At 46.0% G+C, this 20,512-nt stretch overlaps 1 protein-coding gene across 1 annotated transcript; it reads right to left on the reverse strand.

The window, feature by feature from the left end:
- On the reverse strand, positions 10,666 to 12,702 carry LOC8084608. The gene is made up of 3 exons (XM_002461789.2): positions 11,582 to 12,702; positions 11,317 to 11,466; positions 10,666 to 11,202 (listed from the first exon to the last, which is right to left on the reverse strand). The coding sequence occupies exons 1-3, from the start codon at positions 12,089 to 12,091 to the stop codon at positions 10,813 to 10,815; spliced, it is 1,050 nt and encodes a 349-aa protein (XP_002461834.2). The 5' UTR covers positions 12,092 to 12,702; the 3' UTR covers positions 10,666 to 10,812.

Below are 20,512 nucleotides of genomic sequence, written 5' to 3' on the forward strand. Positions count from 1 at the left end.
AAAGCCAAAGAGATGCTTTGAATGTGGTCAAGAAGGACACTTTGCTCATGAGTGTAAGGCACCACTACCACCACCCTTGCCCAAGCATGCAAGACCATTTGCCTTCAATGCTCACTACATTGTAAGAAAAGACAAGTGTGGCAAGGTCAAGGTTAGCTTCATGGGGCCGCCCAACAAGCAAAGGCCAAAGAAAATTTGGGTGCCAAAGCAACTAGTAGAGAAGGTCAAGGGCCCTAAGCAAGTGTGGGTCCCTAAATCTCAAGCTTGATCTCTTGTGTGTAGGTGAACTACAAGACCGGTGGATCACATTGGGTAATTGATAGTGGTTGCACTCAATATATGACCGGAGATCCCCGGATGTTCACCTCTCTTGATGAAGATGTTGACAACCAAGAGAAGATCACATTTGGTGACAATTCAAAAGGCAAGGTCAAGGGACTAGAAAAGGTTGCTATATCAAATGACAACTCCATCACCAATGTGCTCTATGTGCAATCATTGAGTTTCGACTTGCTTTCGGTTGGACAACTTTGTGATCTTGGATTTGAATGCCTATTCAAGAGGAAGGAAGTAATTGTGACCAAGGAAGATGACAATGAAGTAATATTCAAAGGCTTCCGGCACAACAACTTATATGTAGTTGATTTCTCATCCAATGAAGTTGATGTCAAGACTTGCTTATTCACCAAGACTTCACTTGGGTGGTTGTGGCATAGAAGGTTAGCACATGTTGGAATGGGCACACTCAAGAAGTTGATGAAGAAAGAATTGATTAGAGGCTTGAAGGATGTGACATTCGAAAAAGACAAGCTTTGTAGTGCATGTCAAGCGGGCAAACAAGTTGCAAACACTCATCCAACCAAAGCCTATCTCTCTACTTCAAGAGTGCTTGAGCTACTTCACATGGATTTGTTTGGACCAACCACATATGCTAGTCTTGGAGGAAACAAATATTGCTTGGTCATAGTTGATGATTTCTCCCGGTACACTTGGAAATTCTTCTTGCAAGACAAGGCCGAAGTTGCATCAATATTCAAGAAGTTTGCAAAGAATGCCCAAAATCAATTTGATGTGAAGATCAAGAAAATTAGAAGTGACAATGGCAAAGAGTTTGACAACACCAACATTGAAGAGTATTGTGATGAAGTGGGAATCAAGCATGAGTTCTCCTCAACATACACACCACAACAAAATGGGGTTGTAGAAAGAAAGAACCGAACATTGATCACCTTGGCAAGAACAATGCTAGATGAGTACAACACTTCGGAGAAGATGTGGGCCGAGGCATTCAACACCGCATGCTATGCTTCAAACCGGCTCTTTCCTCACAAGTTCCTAGAGAAGACACCATATGAATTGCTCAATGGGAAGAAGCCCGATGTCTCATTCTTTAGAGTGTTTGGATGCAAATGCTACATCTACAAGAAGCGCCAACACTTGGGAAAGTTCCAAAGAAGATGTGACATTGGCTATTTGGTTGGCTATTCATCAAAGTCCAAGGCATATAGAGTCTTTAACCATGCCACAAACATGGTTGAAGAAACATTTGATGTTGAATTTGATGAAACTAATGGCTCCTAAGGAGCAAGTGACAATCTTGATGATGTAGGTGGTGAACCATTGAGGGATGCTATGAAGAACATGCCCGTGGGAGACATCAAGCCTAAAGAAGATGATGATGATGTGCAAGTTATTGAGCCACCATCCACCTCACAAGGTCCACAAGATGAAAACAAGGATGTGAGAGATGCTCATGAAGACACTCAAGTCACTCATGAGCAAGCGGTGGCACAAGCACAAGATGTTGATGCTCCCCAACCAACCCCTCAAGTGGCACCAAGAAGAACATCACATCTCCTCCAAGATCACTCTCAAGATCTCATCATCAGGAGTCCATCACGTGGTGTAACTACTCGTTCTAGAAATGCTTTATTTATTGAACATCACGCTTTTGTGTCTCTTGAAGATGAACCAAAGACTATAGAGGAAGCTCTTCGTGATGCGGATTGGATCTTGGCCATGCAAGAGGAGTTGAACAACTTCTCTCGCAATCAAGTATGGACACTTGAAGAGCGACCCAAAGATGCAAGAGTGATTGGAACAAAGTGGGTCTTTCGGAACAAGAAGGATGATCAAGGCAAAGTGGTGCGCAACAAGGCAAGACTTATGGCAAAAGGCTTTTCACAAGTGGAAGGTCTTGACTTCGGTGAAACCTTTGCACCGGTGGCAAGACTTGAAGCAATCCGTATTCTACTTGCATATGCATCTAGTCATGATATCAAGTTATTTCAAATGGATGTGAAAAGTGCCTTTTTAAATGGTTATATTAATGAGCTTGTCTATGTTGAGCAACCCCCGGTTTTGAAGACCCTAGGTACCCCAAGCATGTCTATCGGTTGTCCAATGCTCTCTATGGTCTCAAGCAAGCTCCTAGAGCTTGGTATGAGAGGCTTAGGGACTTCCTCATTGAGAAGGGCTTCAAGATTGGGAAAGTTGACACAACACTCTTCACCAAGAAAATGAATGGGGAAATCTTCATTTGCCAAGTTTATGTTGATGATATTATCTTTGGCTCCACTAATGAAGATTTTTGCAAGGAATTTGGTGATTTGATGTCCAAGGAGTTTGAGATGTCCATGATTGGCGAGCTATCATTCTTCCTAGGATTTCAAGTCAAGCAAATGAAGGAAGAAGTCTTCATCTCTCAAGAGAAGTACACTCAAGATCTTCTCAAGAGGTTCAAGATGATGGATTGCAAGCCAATCAAGACTCCCATGGCATCAAATGGGCATCTCGACTTGGATGAGGGAGGTAACCCAATTGACAAGACTCTCTATCGCTCCATGATAGGAAGTCTACTCTACCTCACCGCATCTAGGCCCGATATCATGTTTAGTGTGTGTATGTGTGCTAGATATCAAGCAATGCCTATGGAATCTCACTTGATTGCGGTCAAGATAATTCTTAGGTATCTAAAATACACACCTTGCCTAGGCTTGTGGTATCCCAAAGGTGCAAGATTCCAACTTGTAGGCTATTCCGATTCGGATTATGCCGGGTGCCGGATTGATAGAAAAAGCACATCCAGAGGGTGCCACTTTCTAGGTAGATCACTTGTCTCTTGGATGTCACAGAAACAAAATAGTGTTGCCTTGTCAACGGCCGAGGCGGAATACATTGCCGCCGGTGCTTGTTGTGCACAAATACTCTACATGAAACAAACTTTGCTAGACTATGAAGTAGTACTAGACAAAGTACCTTTGTTGTGTGACAACGAAAGTGCCGTAAAACTTGCAAACAACCCGGTTCAACACACCCGCACAAAACATATTGACATCTGCCACCACTTCCTTAGAGATCATGTTGCTAAAGGTGACATATCCCTAGAGAATGTGGGAACGGAAAATCAATTGGCGGATATCTTCACAAAACCTCTAGATGAAGCTAGGTTTTGTATGTTAAGAAATGAACTTAATGTGCTTGACCTCTCTAACTTCACTAAAAGATAAAAGTTGTGTGTTGAATCTTGTAAATAACTTTTGCTTTGCATATCATGCATACTAAATCTAAAATACAAATTGCATTTAGGGCTTGTCTAACATGGTTAAGATAACCCCCTTTGTGTGTGTGAAAAAGCTTAACCTTGGATCAAACTTGACAAGCATTAGTTTACTTTCAAGTATTGCATTACAACTCATGTCTTGTGCATGCTTGTTAGTTGACCGTTTCTTTTCGGTTATTCGTTGAGCATCCGCTGTGTTCGTCCATAGATAGGGGGAGCATTCAAAGCTCATTATGATTCAAACCCCTAGCTTTATGGCCATACAATGCTCCTTGGTGATTTTCTCGAACTATTTTCATAAAAACTACTAAGCCTATGGCTAAATATTTGTGAAAATTTGAGGGTTTGAGAGAAGTCACTCATACCAGTTCCATTTGGTGTTTATTTGTGTGTCTTTGAAGATGGAACTTGGTTGGGTCAAAGTCGGGCGTAGTGCTTCGTTGAAAAAAGTGCTCAGAGGAGCACCGGACGATGCACCGGACGCTGTCTCGGTGCGTCCGGTGCGGTGAGTGTGCCAGACTGCACTCACCGGATGCAGGAATAGTGTCTCTGTAGCGTCCGGTGAGGAGCGTCCAGTGCTCACCTGGCGAGACCTGAAGCACCGGACGCTAAAGCCAGCGTCCGGTGTCCATCGTCCGGTGCAATGCCGATTTGCAACCTTCTCTGCGCATGAGTCCGGTGGTCACCGGACGCGTCCGGTGCCACATAAAGAGCGTCCGGTGACCCCGCGGCGGGCGCTTAAAGCCCGCGCCCAGGGGGTTTCTCGGCTGGTTTTTCTTTTCCTCTCTCGATCTCGCCCGAGCCGCGCCCTCCTCCTCCGTGCCCTAGCGCCGCCGCCACCGTCCGTTCGTCGATCTCCGGCGACCTCGTCTGTCTCCCCGCGCTCAGATCCTCTCCCAAGCCTTCTCTCTTCCCTCTCCACGAGCAGAATTTTCTTTTTGCAAAGTGGTTAGGGTTTGGGTAAGATCCTTGGACCTTGCCCTCAAGGTGTTTGATCTTTTGTGCAAAAGGATTCAATTGAGGTTTTTGATCTTGATCTCGATCATCTCACCCGTGCAGCACTTTGAGGAGTTGATTCGTGTTCTCCGGAGGTTTCTGATCGAGACATCTCTTCCGGAACGCGTCCCGCCTTTGGATCGTAAGCCGTTCGCGCCCGTTCCTTATCTTTTCTTGCGATCTATAGGGTTTTCTCACCTCTAGTTGTTATGGTTTCCTATATAAACCCTATCTTGTCTATTTTCTGCAGCGCGTTGATCTCCATTGTCAGTTAGTTGCTTGCCGGCCGTTCGTTCAATCGTCTGTTCTTGCGATGGCTCGTTGCAAGAATGTCAGTGGTCCGGCAGCTGGCACTGGAGGTTCCTCAGGAGGTGATGGTGGAGGTGATCCTCCTCGTCGCCTATCAGCGGCAGAGAAAGGCAAGGGCAAGAAGCTGGCCACCAAGAAGCGCAAGGCCAGTGATAGAGATGCAGAGGTCACAGAGGCAGTTGCAGCAGCGGCCGAGGCAGCTGAGAGAGGTGGTCGCTCTGGTGCTCTGAGGATTGGGGATGATCTCACGCCACAGCAGCGGCGTGCAGTTCTTCAGGCAGAGGCCCTACACGGATCCCCTCCAGGCACCGTGATGATTGGAGGACAGAGGATTAGGCTTGTGGTTAGGGATCCAGCTCAGGAGGATCCAGACACTGAGACAGAGGCCCAGGCAGAGGGACCAGCACAGGAGCAGGAGCAGGAGCAGACTCTCAGGAGGTCGACTCGCGCTCGTACCCAGGCCACCCCTCGGACTGGTACGCAGGGCCAGTCTACCTCCACTGCTCGTGCCACACCAGCCAGAGGCACTCCAGCTTCACGACAGAGGCCAGTCCGGATCCACAGGGATCTCACTCTTGTGTCAGCCAGAGAGATTCAGCAGCTGCGGTTCGTTTCGTTTCCCACCTGGTTTCCAGCTGTCAGGGATCCCAGAGCCGGTGCCAGGTTCTACACAGTCGTCCAGGAGGACATCCACGAGGCACTGGTTCGCTCTCAGTCACAGTTCAGCTAGCACAGAGTGATTGATCTTGAGATTCTGGGGAACGTGGTTAGAGCAGACATCCGTCAGTACTTCACCTACCTCCACGGACTTTCAGAGTTACTAGCTCTCCCTGGTACTTACTGTGAGCAGTGGGTCAGAGAGTTCTACGCGTCAGTGTGGGTTTCTCCAGATCACAGTTATATCCACTACGCACTGGCAGGGACAGACTACAGAGTGACAGCACAGAGGGCCAGAGAGGTGCTGGGGTTGAGAGCCTACTCCACCAGGATTCACCAGCTCTGCTACGGGAACGTTGAGCCTCCCCGACGTCCTCATGGTGGTGAGATACCACCAGTTGACTTCGTGGCTCCTTGTTTCCGTCCGCCGTTTGGAGAGGGCTCCAGCAGGACAGTGGGAGATTTGACTCGACCAGCTAGGATCCTTGACTTTGTGTTGAGGAAGACTCTTCTCCCCAGGACAGGCTACAGAGATGGATTCACTCGTATCCAGCAGTGGCTCGTTGCTCATCTCATCACTCAGACGCAGTTTGACTTGTGGGATCTGATCGTCTCAGAGATCGAGGACACCATCTCAGAGAGTTTCAGGGGACGGCGTCAGTTGTCGTATGCACATTGGATTACCCTGCTTATTCTTCGTGCCAGGCCACTACCCCTACCAGCTCACTTGCAGAGGGAGTTGATAGAGTCAGACACCGTCTTTCCCCACTACGACCCCAGGCAGATGTTGAGAGCGCATCACGACCTCAGAGCTACACCTCCTCCTCGTGCACCACGTGGACCGGTGCCCCCACCTTCTCCTAGGGGCACTCGCAGTACAGCAGTTGTACCAGAGACAGAGGAGCGGCAGGACATAGCGATTGGTGCTTTCGCAGATGCAGAGGCAGAGGGAGAGTTTGACTTCGCCTCAGACAGCTCGGATGATGACTATCATCCGCCAGTGTCCGACCTCCCTCCTAGAGCTCACGACCACGAGGCAGGGGGCTCGTCTAGTGCTTCAGACCCAGCTCTTCTTGCTATTCTAGAGGGTATGAGGGCAGACCAGCGCCGTGCAGCTAAGGAGCAGGCAAGGCGAGACAGGGACCAGGCTGCCATCAATGCAGCCATGCAGGCCAGGCAGGATGAGCTCCAGCGACAGCTTCTCACCTTTCAGGAGCAGCAGCTTGCGTTCCAGGCCCAGCAGACAGCGATGATGGCCGCTCTCATGGCCGCCTCAGGGATTCAGCTACCGCAGATTCAGCTCCCAGGCACTTCGACTGTCAGGCCACCCACTCCTATGCCTCAGACTCAGAGTCAGTCACAGCAGCCTCTCCAGCTACCAGCTCAGAGTCAGCCGTTCTCGACGCCACAACACCAGGTCTCCCAGGGTGCTATCTCTTCTGGCTTTGAGCAGGTACCTCAGTTTACTCCTCTCCGCTCCGGCTTCACTCCTCAGTCAGCGTCAGCGTCACAGCTTGTGTGGGACTCGTCGACAGATCCGCACCTCAGCTTCACCTACAGTGCTCTGACTGGTGACCCTACGCCTCCTCCTCTGCAGGCCCCTACAGTCTTTACGGCGCCAGTCACCACTACAGAGCTTCTGTCGTCGTCTGTAGCGTCGTCCGAGCAGCTTGTACCGTCTTCCACCGTGCCAGAGACGACAGCTACAGCGACCGAGTCCGTGCCCGTTCCGTCTGCCGGACTCGAGCAGCCAGCACAGCCCGTGACAGCTCCAGCACCCACCGAGCAGACCCGGACCGCTTCGCCAGCACCTGCAGCTTCAGAGGGTCACTCCACCTCCTCCGCCTCGACGGCCGACAGTTCAGACGATGCAGCTCGCTTCGAGGCCGTGCCGAGGGACTCCACTGCTTCGCCTCCTCCACCGACTTCTTAGGTTTTTGGCGCTTGATGCCAAAGGGGGAGAGAGTGCGTAGGAGTATAAGAGTTAGGAGTTAGGGGGAGCTAGAGAGGGCGTTTATTCTTTTGAGATACTTACTTTTTATGTGTGCTACTCTACCATGCATCACGTTTATTTTTATGCATTGCACTTGTGTGAGATACTTTGGTTGTGAGACATGACTTGTGCTTACTGTGATATCTTAATGTCATGTTTCTTGGCTCATATTACTTTTGCTTCCGCGTTTTACTCCGATGTTCTTATGAGCCTTATGTTTATATCCTGTCGTATACTACTCACATATCTGGATGCAGGATATTGGACTTGGTTAATATAAGCATGACTAATTCTTTTGCTCTTATTGTAACATGCTTATTGAAACCAAGTCATTGTGAAAACCTCAACTCTTTTCATACTCGACGTTGTCATCAATCACCAAAAAGGGGGAGATTGAAAGAGCATCTAGGCCCTTAGTGATTTCGGTGATTAATGACATTATTGATTACTATGACTAACGTGTGTTTTGCAGAGGCAAAGTCATAGGTAAGGTCATGGTAAATAGGTACTCGATGGACAGAGACGTACATGCCTACTTAATAGTGGAAATCGTTTCGGTTTTCAAAGGATGGGTGGACATTGTCAAGACTAGACTAGGTCTAAGTGTCATATGGTGAAGAAGGGCACTTAGAGTAGTTTAGGACTTTGTTTTCCTTTGACCGTACTATTAAGAGAAGCTTTGATCTAATAGCTTGACTTAGACAAAGCTTTAGTTTTAGGTGTGGTGCACACTTGGTAAACCTAGCACTAGGCAGCTCAGAGATAGTCCTTAGATCGAGAGAAACCAACTTCGTTTTGGAGCGATCGCGTTTCGACGAAGTTTTGGTACCCAAAGGGGCACCGGACGCTGCACAGGACGCTCTGTGTGTGCGTCCGGTGAGGTCCTTAGCCGTTAGAACAGTGCCGTGCTTAGGGTTAGACACCGGACGCTAGCACCGGACGCGCCGGGTAGCGTCCGGTCCCATACCCAGGGAGGTTGCAAGCCTTCCCCGAGCACCGGACGCTAGCACCGGACGCGCCGGGTAGCGTCCGGTCCCATGCGCAGGGAGCTTGTAAAGTTTCCCCGAGCACCGGAAGGTGCACCGGACGCTGGAAGTTAGCGTCCGGTGACCTGTCAAAAAGAAGTACAGTTAGCCGTTATGAAGCGCTGGACGCTCGGTGCAGTGCGTCCGGTGCAACATAATGTGCGTCCGGTGACCCCGTTTTCAGTGGAAAACGGTTGGCCGACCTTTGGACTTCGCGGATAGTATTTATACTCCTCCACCTCGTCCATGAGAGGTCTCTTGCCCATTTGAACATCAGAGAAACTTGTTGTGGAGCAAGAGAGTAGCAAGAGCCTAGAGAGGATTGAGATTTGAGTGATTTCTTGAGAGAATCCTTCTCTAGTGAGTTCCAAGAGTCAAGTGTGCATCCACCACTCTCTAGAGCCTTGTTTGGGTCAAGTGAGAGTTCTTTGCTTGTTACTCTTGGTGATCGTCATCACCTAGACGGTTCGGTGGTGATTGGAGGCACGAAGACCGCCCGGAGTTCTTGTGGGTGGCTCGTGTCAAGCTTGTGAGCGGTTTTGGGCGATTCACCGCGATGGAGTGTCGAAGAATCAGCCCGTAGAGAGCACTTGGTCCTTGCGCGGACCAAGGGGGAGCAAGACCCTTGCGCGGGTGCTCCAACGAGGACTGTGGAGAGTGGCGACTCTCCGATACCTCGGCAAAACATCGCCGAGCACTTTCTTCCACTACTCCTTTACTTTCTAGCATTTACTTTGTGCTTTTACATTCTTAGAATTGTCATGCTAGAATAGGATTGGAACTAGGTTGCAAAACTTTTTATCCGGTAGCTCTCTAAGTCACACTAGGCATAAGGAGTTGAATTGGAGCTTATAGGTTGCTTAAATTTTTAGAGAAGCCCAATTCACCTCCCCTCGGGCATCTTGATCCTTCGAGTAGTTATGATAATCTTTAAAAAAAAGGCCTAGAATACGAAAAGGACGGCCATCGCGCAGGCTCGCCTGGTCAGGGCAGCCTCTACCGTTGATTGCCCGCAGGCTCCCCTGGTCACCACAGCCTCTACCGTTGATCCCTCGCGTTGCTGCCACCGCACTGCCATCCTGTGAGCTCGCCGGCCACCGCACGTCCAACTAGGTTGGATCAATTTCTCCATTTTGATGGAATTGGGTGAACCACCTCATGGTATATTTGGAGAGCTAGAAATGATACAAAAGATTCAACAATAAAACCTGGTCATATGGCAGATACACAATGCTACGACTGCAGATATACACACTGCAGATCTTATACAAAATGTAGATGATCGACAGGTACAGCAGCAGATTACAACGGCGGAGTGGCCCTCAAACAACCCAGGAGCCAACTACAAATAAATATTGACATGCAAATTGGTACACTCGCTTCAATTGCAGGTGAACCACGGCCGGCACTGCAACCACAGCAACTACAACAACAAAGAAGAATGGTTTCTGCGCATGCCAACATGCACAGCAACCAGATGACTACAGAACAAGGCACGGCGGCTTCTTCAACTAAAGGGAGAAGTACAGACAACACCATAGGGAGGACCTTCAAGCTACAAAGTCAATCTACCAACTTTACTACAGGGACCAAGATGCTTCACAGATGCATCTCCGGAACCAGATCCAACCACGACATGCAGAGGAACAGGACGTGGAGATAATCAACTCCCAAGTCTATCCAGCACAATCAATTCACACCCAAGCCGACAGCACTAATGTATGATCAGTACTCATGGCCAAGGCAAGATTTTCGACTCTGCTCAGCCTACATGATTTAAATTATCTAGCAGACAGTCAAGTACTGGTGAATTTCTTCGACGCTGTCAACTTAGCTTCACCACCAGACTGAAGAATATAACCTTTCACACAAGATTTCATCAACTGAGGCAGAGAACCAATACAAGATTGACAGAGCTTTTGAATAGCTCAGCTCATTCTTCAGCTAGACATGCAAAATCTTCTGTAGCCTCCATCGCACTGCAACCTTCTGTATCCTACAGTCACTCTGCTCATAATCTCTAGTGCCCAGTAAAGGCAGCACTGATTACTGTAAATTGGATGCCTTTCATGCTACTGTCCGTACTCGGCTCTTAAATGAAATGAAGTCTATTATAAAAAAACTTGAGCATGAAGATTCAGTGGATTATATAGATTAGCAAATCAAACTGGGACACTGTCAGACTACCACAATTACACAAATCTTACAATACACATAGTTCATTTAGCAACCCCCCTACTTCAACACTGGAAAAAGGAATCAAGCAGTAACTACTCAAAGGATGCACATACACCAACCTTTGTTTCTTCACATTCAAAGGGGTCGGTTTTAGACAAATCATGGGCATGATTAATATGCATAAAGTTGTGCTCACATATTTTAGTAGTAAAATAAAACCGAGCACATCTTGAAGCCTTTTTCTCCAGCTGTAGCAGCCGTTGCTGCTCTGCAAGAATTCCATCAGTCACAAGGTACCTTCGACACCGAAATGTCATTGACTCCAGCATCTTTGCGTTCAGTACAAAGAATGTTGCAAAGTTAACTTGTGACCTTATACCTCGATAATTAGTCAACACAACGGTCTTGAGACGGATGTCAAGGCATTTGATAAGATTATGATGTTTACGGCGCCATAAATTCTTATCTCGCCCCATGTATGACTGAAAAGGAAAAAATAGTATACAAACACAAGTAATTCAAGAAGAATTGACACAATATTAAGTCAGAACCAAAGAATGCATGAACACAATGAATTACTAGTTTAGTATGTTTACCTCGATATACAACTTCTCCAAGCATGGGAAGCATCTCATTAGGTCAATAACCACATCCAAGCTAAGATTGAAATTACAGACTGCTAAAATCTTGACAGTGTATGCCGGCGATGTCAAGTTAGTGATCCGGAATCCCTTTATGTGGCATGGCTGCATGAAACATACTTTAGCGCATCTATTTATTTTCATATTTTACAAGTTTTTTTCTGCAAAACTGAAAAGCAACTCAAAACCTATAGGAAAGAGGTTGAAAATTAAGAGGTACCTCAATAATCATAGAGCCCAACGCAAGCTTGCAGTAGTCAGGACAACTTAGGCGACCCAAGGTCTCCAGACTGGGTGCTGAAATAACTGATATTTGCAGTTGCGTGTGCCTTCGTGATGATTGGAGATACAGAATCCTTTTAAGGCAAGGGGCATCCTCGACAATGAATTCTTCTAAACATGTCACTGTTCGTTTATGAACATCATTAGCATCCACCCCAATGCTTGTAATGCTAGCTGAGTTGATCCTGACACAGCGGAAGCCAAAGCTTCTGCGAAGCAGGAAGCACTCAAGGACGGGAGAAGCAGCAATGATGCTATGCAGGGAATCCTCCGAAATGCTGACACATTGAAGTGCGAGCTTCTTGAGCTTGGGGAACTGAAGCGCCTGGGCGACGTCGTCAGAGAGGTGGCAGTGGCTGAGAGTGGCGACGCAAAGGCACGACGAGAAGCGGAAGGCAGATGCTGGCGGAGGTGGCGGTTGCAACACCACCGGCGAAAATAAGCGCATCCAGCAGTCAATCTCTTGGAGGTTGTCGAGGGCGGGGGACCGGAGCCAAGCATCCACAGTGGCGGGGTGGTCCTGTAGGTGTTTTGCGGCGAAGCGAAAGCGGCGGCAGGGGCCCCGGTGAGCGGAGAGGATGCGGGAGACGACACCGATGGTGCCAAGTTCACCGCCGTCACGGTTGATGGGGGAGACGACATCGATGGTGAAGAGGTCACCGACGTCGAGGTTGAGAGGGGCGGAGCGCCAGAGATGGCGCCACCGGGTGGCGAGGATTTGGGTGCGGGCGGGATCCTTGGTGGGGAGGAGAGAGATGACCTCACCCAGAATGGCGTCGGGGAGGAGGCTGATTCGGTCGACCCCATCTTCTTCTTCTGCTCCGGCTCCAGGCGGCGGATCTTGGATGAGGGATACGTCTCTGCCGGCTCCAGGAGGACTGGAATCAGGTGCGCTCGTCGCTGGCAGCGGCGAGATGTTTGCTTCAGCCTCCTGTTCCGGGCTCTCGGGTGCCTCCGGCTTCCTTCTCTTGGCACGGCGAGGCGCCGCCGACAGGTGGGGTTGATTGGGGGGCGGCGAAAGGGGAAACACGACGGCTGGCTTAAACTCCTAGGGTTTTGGGTGGAATCCGTAGATTTTTGGCCTTTGGGTGCGTGCAGCTTCCATCCACATTCCTGAGGCCTCGCGTTCCCGGCCCATGGGCTCAGACCATCTACGTTCGGCTTCAAAATAAACTTCACTTTTTGAATGCAGCACAACTTTGCCTTTGTATAGTTCGCCAAAATTTTTAGATCTGGCTATTGTATTATTTTTATTTTATTTAATAATTAGTGTCTAATTATAGATTAATTATATTTAAAAAATTATCTCCCAAATTATATACAAACTGTATAATTATTCTATGCATGCGTCCAAAAATTCAATGCGATGGGACGAAAAGAAATTTTTTAAACAGGTCTTTTGAGCTTGAACTACTTTTGCGTAAAGAGAAAACGAAGAGAGGGAGAGAGAATCAGCGTGTATAAGTGGTTGGGGTGACCCATATTATTTAGTAGTAAAATATGTCTGTGCGTTGTAATAGAAGAAAAAAAATTAAATATTCATAAAAATAACAACATTATCAATATATAATATGTTTATGTTTCACATTTTTATTATATGAAAACTTGAAGGTTATAATTTATGGATGTTATGGTTATTATAGAATAATGTTAACATGGATATGACAATGTTCCATCATATATCGAATTGTACAAACTTGAACTTTAATCCTTCTATCATAAAGCACACAAATATTTAGAACATAAATATATCATAACTTAAATATTTATTATCCATATGTTGCTATAGTTAAATAGCGAGTTCCTTGATCTTTTAGGACCTATAAAAATCTATAACTTTTTTTTGACAAGGAACAAGAGCTATATTAGATCAGCGGCAAAACGCCGCAATCAGTCTAAAAGACTGATGGGGTACATTGTTCAATGCCTCCTCAAGAGAGCACCGGTGATCGGATCTAGTACAAGAGAAAACAGGTTGGAAATCTAGATGATGTGGAAATAAATGTTGCAAAGCATGTCTAACTATGTGTTGTAAAGTTCATAGACCTATGAATTTTGTCAACTCGGCAATGAGTTGTGCCTGCTGCTTCCCTGATGAGCTGAGTGAAAGGCTTAGCCCTCCGATCCGAAGGGTGATCCTGGTTGTTGGCATTGAGGAAGTCCACCAACAGTTGTGAATCTGAAAGAAAAATAGTGCTATTGAACTAGAGGTTGTTATTGACAGCCACAACCAGTGCCAGAGCCGCCGCCTCGGCCATTAAGACTGAGGTAACCTGAGAAACTTGTGCTTTAATGTAAATCTATAACTTTAATATTTCATTAACAACAAGAGTCAGCCCTCATCAGGGATTATAGAGATACATTTATTTAGACTAGATTAGATAACAAACTGCTAAACATTTTCAGCACACATTTCAATTACTTGAACTAATCTAGGTTTTAATAAAAATAAGTTTTCTTTCTAATTAATTGTAACTACATCAACACAATTGAAGTCTTTGTTTACCTAGGGATTAGGGATAGGAAAAGGATTAATTGTTCACATACCTATTATTTTTTTAAACCAACTGGCAGACTTTATTCATTCAAGATTGTTACATCATTTGTCAAAAGATCTAGAATAAAGCTAGGGGGTTCATCGACGTAGGTACAAGTTTGCTTAAGTTGCATAGCTCTTTTTGCTAAGTTTTGAGCTACCTGATTTACCTCTCTACTGCAATGCTCAATAGATATATCTTGAAATCCACTCCATATAATATTACATTCATCGTACAATGCAGCTGCCAAAGTCGCTGAGAATCCTCCGTTATCCATCATTTGTACCACCTCCATGCAATCTGATTGCACGATCAAACGATTACACCCAATGTATTGTGCAAGCATCAAGCCTTCCTTTAAAGAATACGCCTCTGCCATAGGTGCATCTATTAGATGAGGCACGAAGTTGTGAGCAGCTGCTAATGCCCCTCCCGAGTAGTCTCTAATAATAGCACCCACGCTGCCACATCCATTTTATTCATTGAAGGCTGCATCAACATTGACCATAACCTTCTTCCGAAGGTTTCTTTCACCCTTGTCATAGTTTTGAGCCTTTTTTACCTGTTGCTTTATAATTTTTGGTTAATGTTGAAAGCCCTAGTTTGGTTTTGGATAATTGATGAAACCCTAGTACTAACCTCTATGCTAAGTGTGTGTAGACTTAATGAGGTTGGTACATGCCAAGTGATGGAGCAAGTGATGATCATGGTGATGATGGTGATGACCACAAGGTGATCAAGTGCTCAACTTGGAAAAGAAGAAAGAGAAAAACAAAACCCTATGGAGTTCAAGGCAAAGGTATTGCTTAGGGTTTTGATTTTGGTGATCAAGACACCATAGAGGGTGTGATCACATTTAGGATAGATAGCCGTACTATAAAGAGGGAAATTCTTTGGCTAAGCGGTTATCGAGTGCCACTAGGTGTCATTGTTCTTGTGCATGCATTTAGAACCTAGTGAGCTAACTTAACTCCTTCGAAGAAAATGATTGTGAAAATGCTAACACACGTGCACATGTTGGTTTACACATTGTGGTGTTGGCACACTTTGAGAAGGAGGTGGAGTTTTCTATTGCGCCGGTGGGAAGTTTGGAGAAGTCATGGGAGTGTTCCTCGTAGAGAAACACTCACCGGACGCTGGCCTTTGAGGCACCGGACGCTGAGGCTGAGTGTCCGGTGTGCTGTGGTGCTAGGGTTAAGCACCGGACGCTGGGGAGCTCCTGTTCATGCGTCTAGTGCTATCTGACTTCGGTCGGAGTGTTTGACTGGAAGCACCGGACGCTCAGGGAGCGTCTGGTGGTTAGCGTCCGGTGTGCGGGCGTTTTGCGACCCTCTCTGCGCATGGGTCCGGTGAGCACCAGACGCTACCGGTACTTAGCGTCCGGTGACCCTGCAGGTTTGCGGAACTCTCTGCGCATGAGTCCGGTGTGCACCGGACGCGTCCGGTGCTAACTTGCTCAGCGTCCGGTGCACTGCAAGTGACCGTTACATTCTGACACACGGCTGACGTTGGAGCACCGGACGTAGGTGTTGAGCGTCCGGTGCCCCTTTAAGAGCGTCCGGTGACCCCGAGTTAAACCCAGTGAGAGAGCCAACGGCTCTATTTGTTTGAGGGGGCTTATAAATAGTTGTTGGCCGGCTTAGGGCTTACTCTCTTAGTATTCTTGACTACTTGACATACTTGTGAGCCTAAGCAAACACCTCCCACTCATCTCCTTCATAGATTAAACATCTTTGTGAGATTGGGAGTGTTTCTAAGTGTATTTGCTTGAGTGATTGCATCTAGTGGCACTTGGGGATCGGTCTAGCTGCGGTTTTCTTGTTACTCTTGGTGGTTGCCGTCACCTAGACGGCTTGGAGCAGCGGAGGAGCTTTGGCACGAGTTGGTGATTGTTCGTGGCCATCTCCCGGTGATTGTGAGAGGTTTGTGCCTACCTCGGCGGAGAGCCAAAGGCAACATTAGTGGATTGCTCGTGTCATTGAGCTACCTCACTTGTGGGTAGGTTCTTGTGGTGTCCTAGTGAGGACGAGGTTCGTGCTACACCTCTTAGCCACCGAACCACCAAGTGTTGGTCGACACAACGGGGACGTAGCGTGCCGGCAAGCACGTGAACCTCGAGAGAAAATCGTGTGTCTCCATTGTGATTGTACTTTGGATTTCTCCCGATGATTGGACTTCATATTATTGATTGGTTCATCCCCTCTACGCGGTGGTATAAAGATCAAACCATCTCTTTTTACATTCCTGCAAACTAGAGTAGCTTTCTTACTTGCATAGAAACTTTAGGTAGCTCTCTAGTGTAAGTAGTGACATAGCTCTTGTGTGCCTAGAGATTATATCAACTAGAATTGTTGAATAGGTGGCTTGCAAACACCCCTTTAGAGCTAGAGCAAAAAGCTTCGCTTTGTTATTTACTAACCTCTTCCTCTAGTGAGTTTGTAGAATTTTTAAATAGGCTATTCACCCCCCTCTAGCCATATTAGGACCTTTCAAATGCCACAATTGCCATAACTGACCTTGGAGGCCTTTAGACAATCTCTCCATGAACAATTTATCGTCTTCCCATCAAATGTACCAGCCAGCAATAAGGGTTAGTTCCGCAAAACCCACCTCAAGCGCATCTGTCTGCTCGTTCCTTCTGACAATTTCATCAAGGATCACTAAGCTTGATTGGTCTGTGTTCCAAAAGGTGCTGGATCTTCTCCCACAAACCAAGCCTGATCGGTCATTTTAAGGCAAGGGGCATCCTTGACAATGAATTCTTCTAAGAATGTCACTGTTGGTTGATACCTAGCATTAGCACCCACCCCAATGCTTGTATGGTTCGTTGAGTTGATCCTGACACACCGAAAGCAGACGCTTCTACTAAGCAAGAAGCACTCGAGGATGAGATAAGCAACAATGATGCTATGTAGGGAATCCTCCAAAATGCTAACCCATTGAAGTGTGAGCTTCTTGAGCTGGGGAACTGAAGCGTCTGGGTGATGTCGTCAGAGATGTGGCATTAGCTGAGATTGGTGACACAAAGGCATGATGAGAACCAAAAGATAGACACCAGTGGTGGTGGCAGTGGTGGTTGCAACACCTTCGTCGATAAGCTGATCTAGCAATCAATCTCCTGGAGGTTGTCAAGGGCGGGGGATTGGAGCTAAGCATCCATAGTGGTGGGTTGACCCATAGGCATTGTGTGGGGACATGTAAGCGGTGGGTGGAGAGGATGCAGGAGATGATATCAATGGTGAAGGGGTTGCTGCCATCAAGGTTGAGAGGGCCTGAGCACCAGAGATGGTGCCATCGGGTGGAAAGGGTTTGGGTGTGAGCGGCATCCTTGATGGGGTGGGAGAGAGGATCTCATCAATAATGGTATCCGGGAGGAGGCTATTCCAGTCGAACCCATCTTCTTGTTCTATGCTCTGGCTCTAGGCGGCGGATCTTGGATTGGGGATATGTCTCCTCCGGCTCCAGGAGGATAGGAATCAGGCGCCAGTGACGAGATGTTTGCTTCACTCTCCTGGCCAGGGCTCTTGGATGGAACCCTTAGTTTCCTTCTCTTGGCACGGTGAGGCTCCACCTGTGTCTCCATGGCCGATGGGTTGATTTGGGGTGAGGAAAGGGGGAAACAATGGCCGACTCAACACCACCACACTTGTTATGGACGTTAAGATTGGGTGTATATAGCCCTCCCATCCTCGACCCATGGGCCCATGCCACCTAACACTAGGGTTACAGCCTATTTTGAATGTAGCACATGTGCACAACGGGGAATTGCTAGACGATAATCATGTGTACCCAAAAAATGATGATAACTAGTAAATTTTGTGTTAGGGATTAGGGAAAAGAGAGAGAATCAGGATGTGATTTAAGTGTAACCTAGTTAAAATGTGTACCAAAAAATGACGATAACTAGACAATGGTCACGTGTACCCAAAAAGTGTTTAAGTGTAACCCAGTTAAAATATGTTCTTAGTCATTTACTCTATTAGTAATAAAATAGATGTGATTTTAGGAACTTAATCGCTTTTAAAATTCATGAGGATGATGAAAGGAACAAATTTTTGGCGCGAAACAAGCAAAACCAACTACAGGCCATCGTGCCATCCCCATGGAAAAGGAGGATAGTGAGCCGGCTGAGCCCTACTTTTGCCTTGGAGCAAGAGTCATATGGCATGTGATGTGAAAAAGCATTAGCAAGTCAGATGGCGTGATCGCTGCAGCGTTGCTTTACCCGGTGGCAAGTGAAATAACAATGGCAAGTGTGATACCTCTTTTCCTCTAGATTCTTTAAGAGCAACTTCAAGAGAGTAGCTATTCATGTCGTGTAGTAGAATTTAAAGTATTTTCATAAGGAGCAAGCTAAGGGTCCAATAACTATTTTATGTGGCATTCTAAAATAACAAGTGCACATTCTGTACATCTTGCTCACCGAAGAAAGAAAGCCAGGGTGCTCACCATCTTCCTTTCCACACTGATCCGTGCATATCATTCACCCTACCTATGCATGTGGAGCCATGACTTCTCTCTGCTTCTCTCCTATGGCGCACTAGGGCATAGCACACTCCAGTGTGGTGGAGACCAAGCACCCTTCATCTCCACACTCTAATGTGGCAGTCAATGTCAGGTGGATATTGATAGAGTCACAGCAGATTGATGCTGGAGCGGACTCATCAACATGGTTGTGAGGCATATCGACGCTGGCTTTGCTGGGCATGGGACAAATCCTTCATGTGGGCATGCATTTACTGCTTTGCCAATCTTGGAGTGGAAACAAAATGTGGAATTAAGCACCTTCATTAGCACTTGAAAGTCATATATTTACAAAGATTAAATTGGTTAGGAACAAGACATTGTCAACTATCTCAAGCAGGAGGGATTTCTATTGAGTATTAGAACTTGGATCACAACATAGCTAGTAAGAAACTTGTTGCTATGATGGTGTTGCATGAATGCCCCTGGTAGACCATGTTGTCTTTAGGAGTTTGGTACATGCACTCCAAGAGTCCAAGTGTTATTTCCAGATCAGGATCCAGAAGCACATTATGTTATTGTGTGCAAATGCTAAGTTCAACTTGCTTTATGATGACATTGCTATTCGTGTGGTGTTTGTTTTATATTGTGTGTGTATGTGCCATTTCATTTTTGAGAAATACATAATTAATCAATATGAATTGGAGAGGAAGAAATCCATCTATACATATCATTGGAATTAAGTCTATAGTTGCCATCACTAGTGACATGTGGACTTTTGATAACCAAAAGAGATGTTACATGGCCATCACAACTCACTTTATTGATGAGTTTTAGACACTGAGAAATATTATTATGTGACGAGCAACTTAGATTTGTGTACTCTAGTTCAATTCATACATTCCCTAATCATAATTGCTCATATTTTTGCTAATCTTTTATAAGTTTCTTTATGTGTCAAGTCCTCAAACTCATGAAAGTCATTGGTGATGAACTCTATGAGACCATTGTTGATTGGAATTGTGATGAGAAGGTATCAAGTATCAACTATCACTCTTGATAATTGCAGTACAAATGATGTAGCAATTCCTTATCTTTTAGGACAATTTGCAAAAGTAAGCTTATGGTTGAATGTAAATTCTTGCACATGTGTTATTTTGCTCATATCCTTATCCTAGTAGTTAAGGATGGACTAGAACAACTAAAAGATGCCGATTTTTTGTGATATAGATTAATTACTAGACAACCACATCAAAACAGTTTGAGAAGTTTGAGGAGGTAGTATGTGAATATTACCATTGAGAAGAAAATAGAACTTGCACCAACCTGTCAATTTGTCCCTCTTTTTTCCCCTCCTTCCTTTATACCTTATCTTGGTTTTCATGTTAAACCTACATTTGAGATTCATTGTCAAGTTATGTTATAATGGTAATGTTCAACAAAAATATCTAATTTATGGTAATGAGATGCAAAGTACCTGCAAAGGATGGATTGCATGAACCACCAAGTAGAGGGTCAGATGTTTGTATGACCAACTAGGGAAAGTTAGGGTGGAATGTATTTGTTTAATTAAGTGGAACATAAAATATATGGTAACAACAAGAGGATTTAGTTGCCTGCTATAACTAGGTCGAATTAGATTGTTTTTATAACACTCAACAAAGAAATCATAATTGCTACAACATCGATGAAAAAGGACCAATAAAAGCATGTTATAATTGTGTGAAACATGACTCTAATAAGCACTATTTTGAGTTTCTAAAAGAAAATATTGGTATGAGAGGGTGGTAAAGAACACACCAAAAAGTTGTAATTGCACACAAAGATTCATTACAATTGAAGTGTGACTCAAAAGGATAATGATGGAT

Source organism: Sorghum bicolor, chromosome 2, assembly GCF_000003195.3.
Source record: "Sorghum bicolor cultivar BTx623 chromosome 2, Sorghum_bicolor_NCBIv3, whole genome shotgun sequence".
NCBI lineage: Eukaryota > Viridiplantae > Streptophyta > Magnoliopsida > Poales > Poaceae > Sorghum > Sorghum bicolor.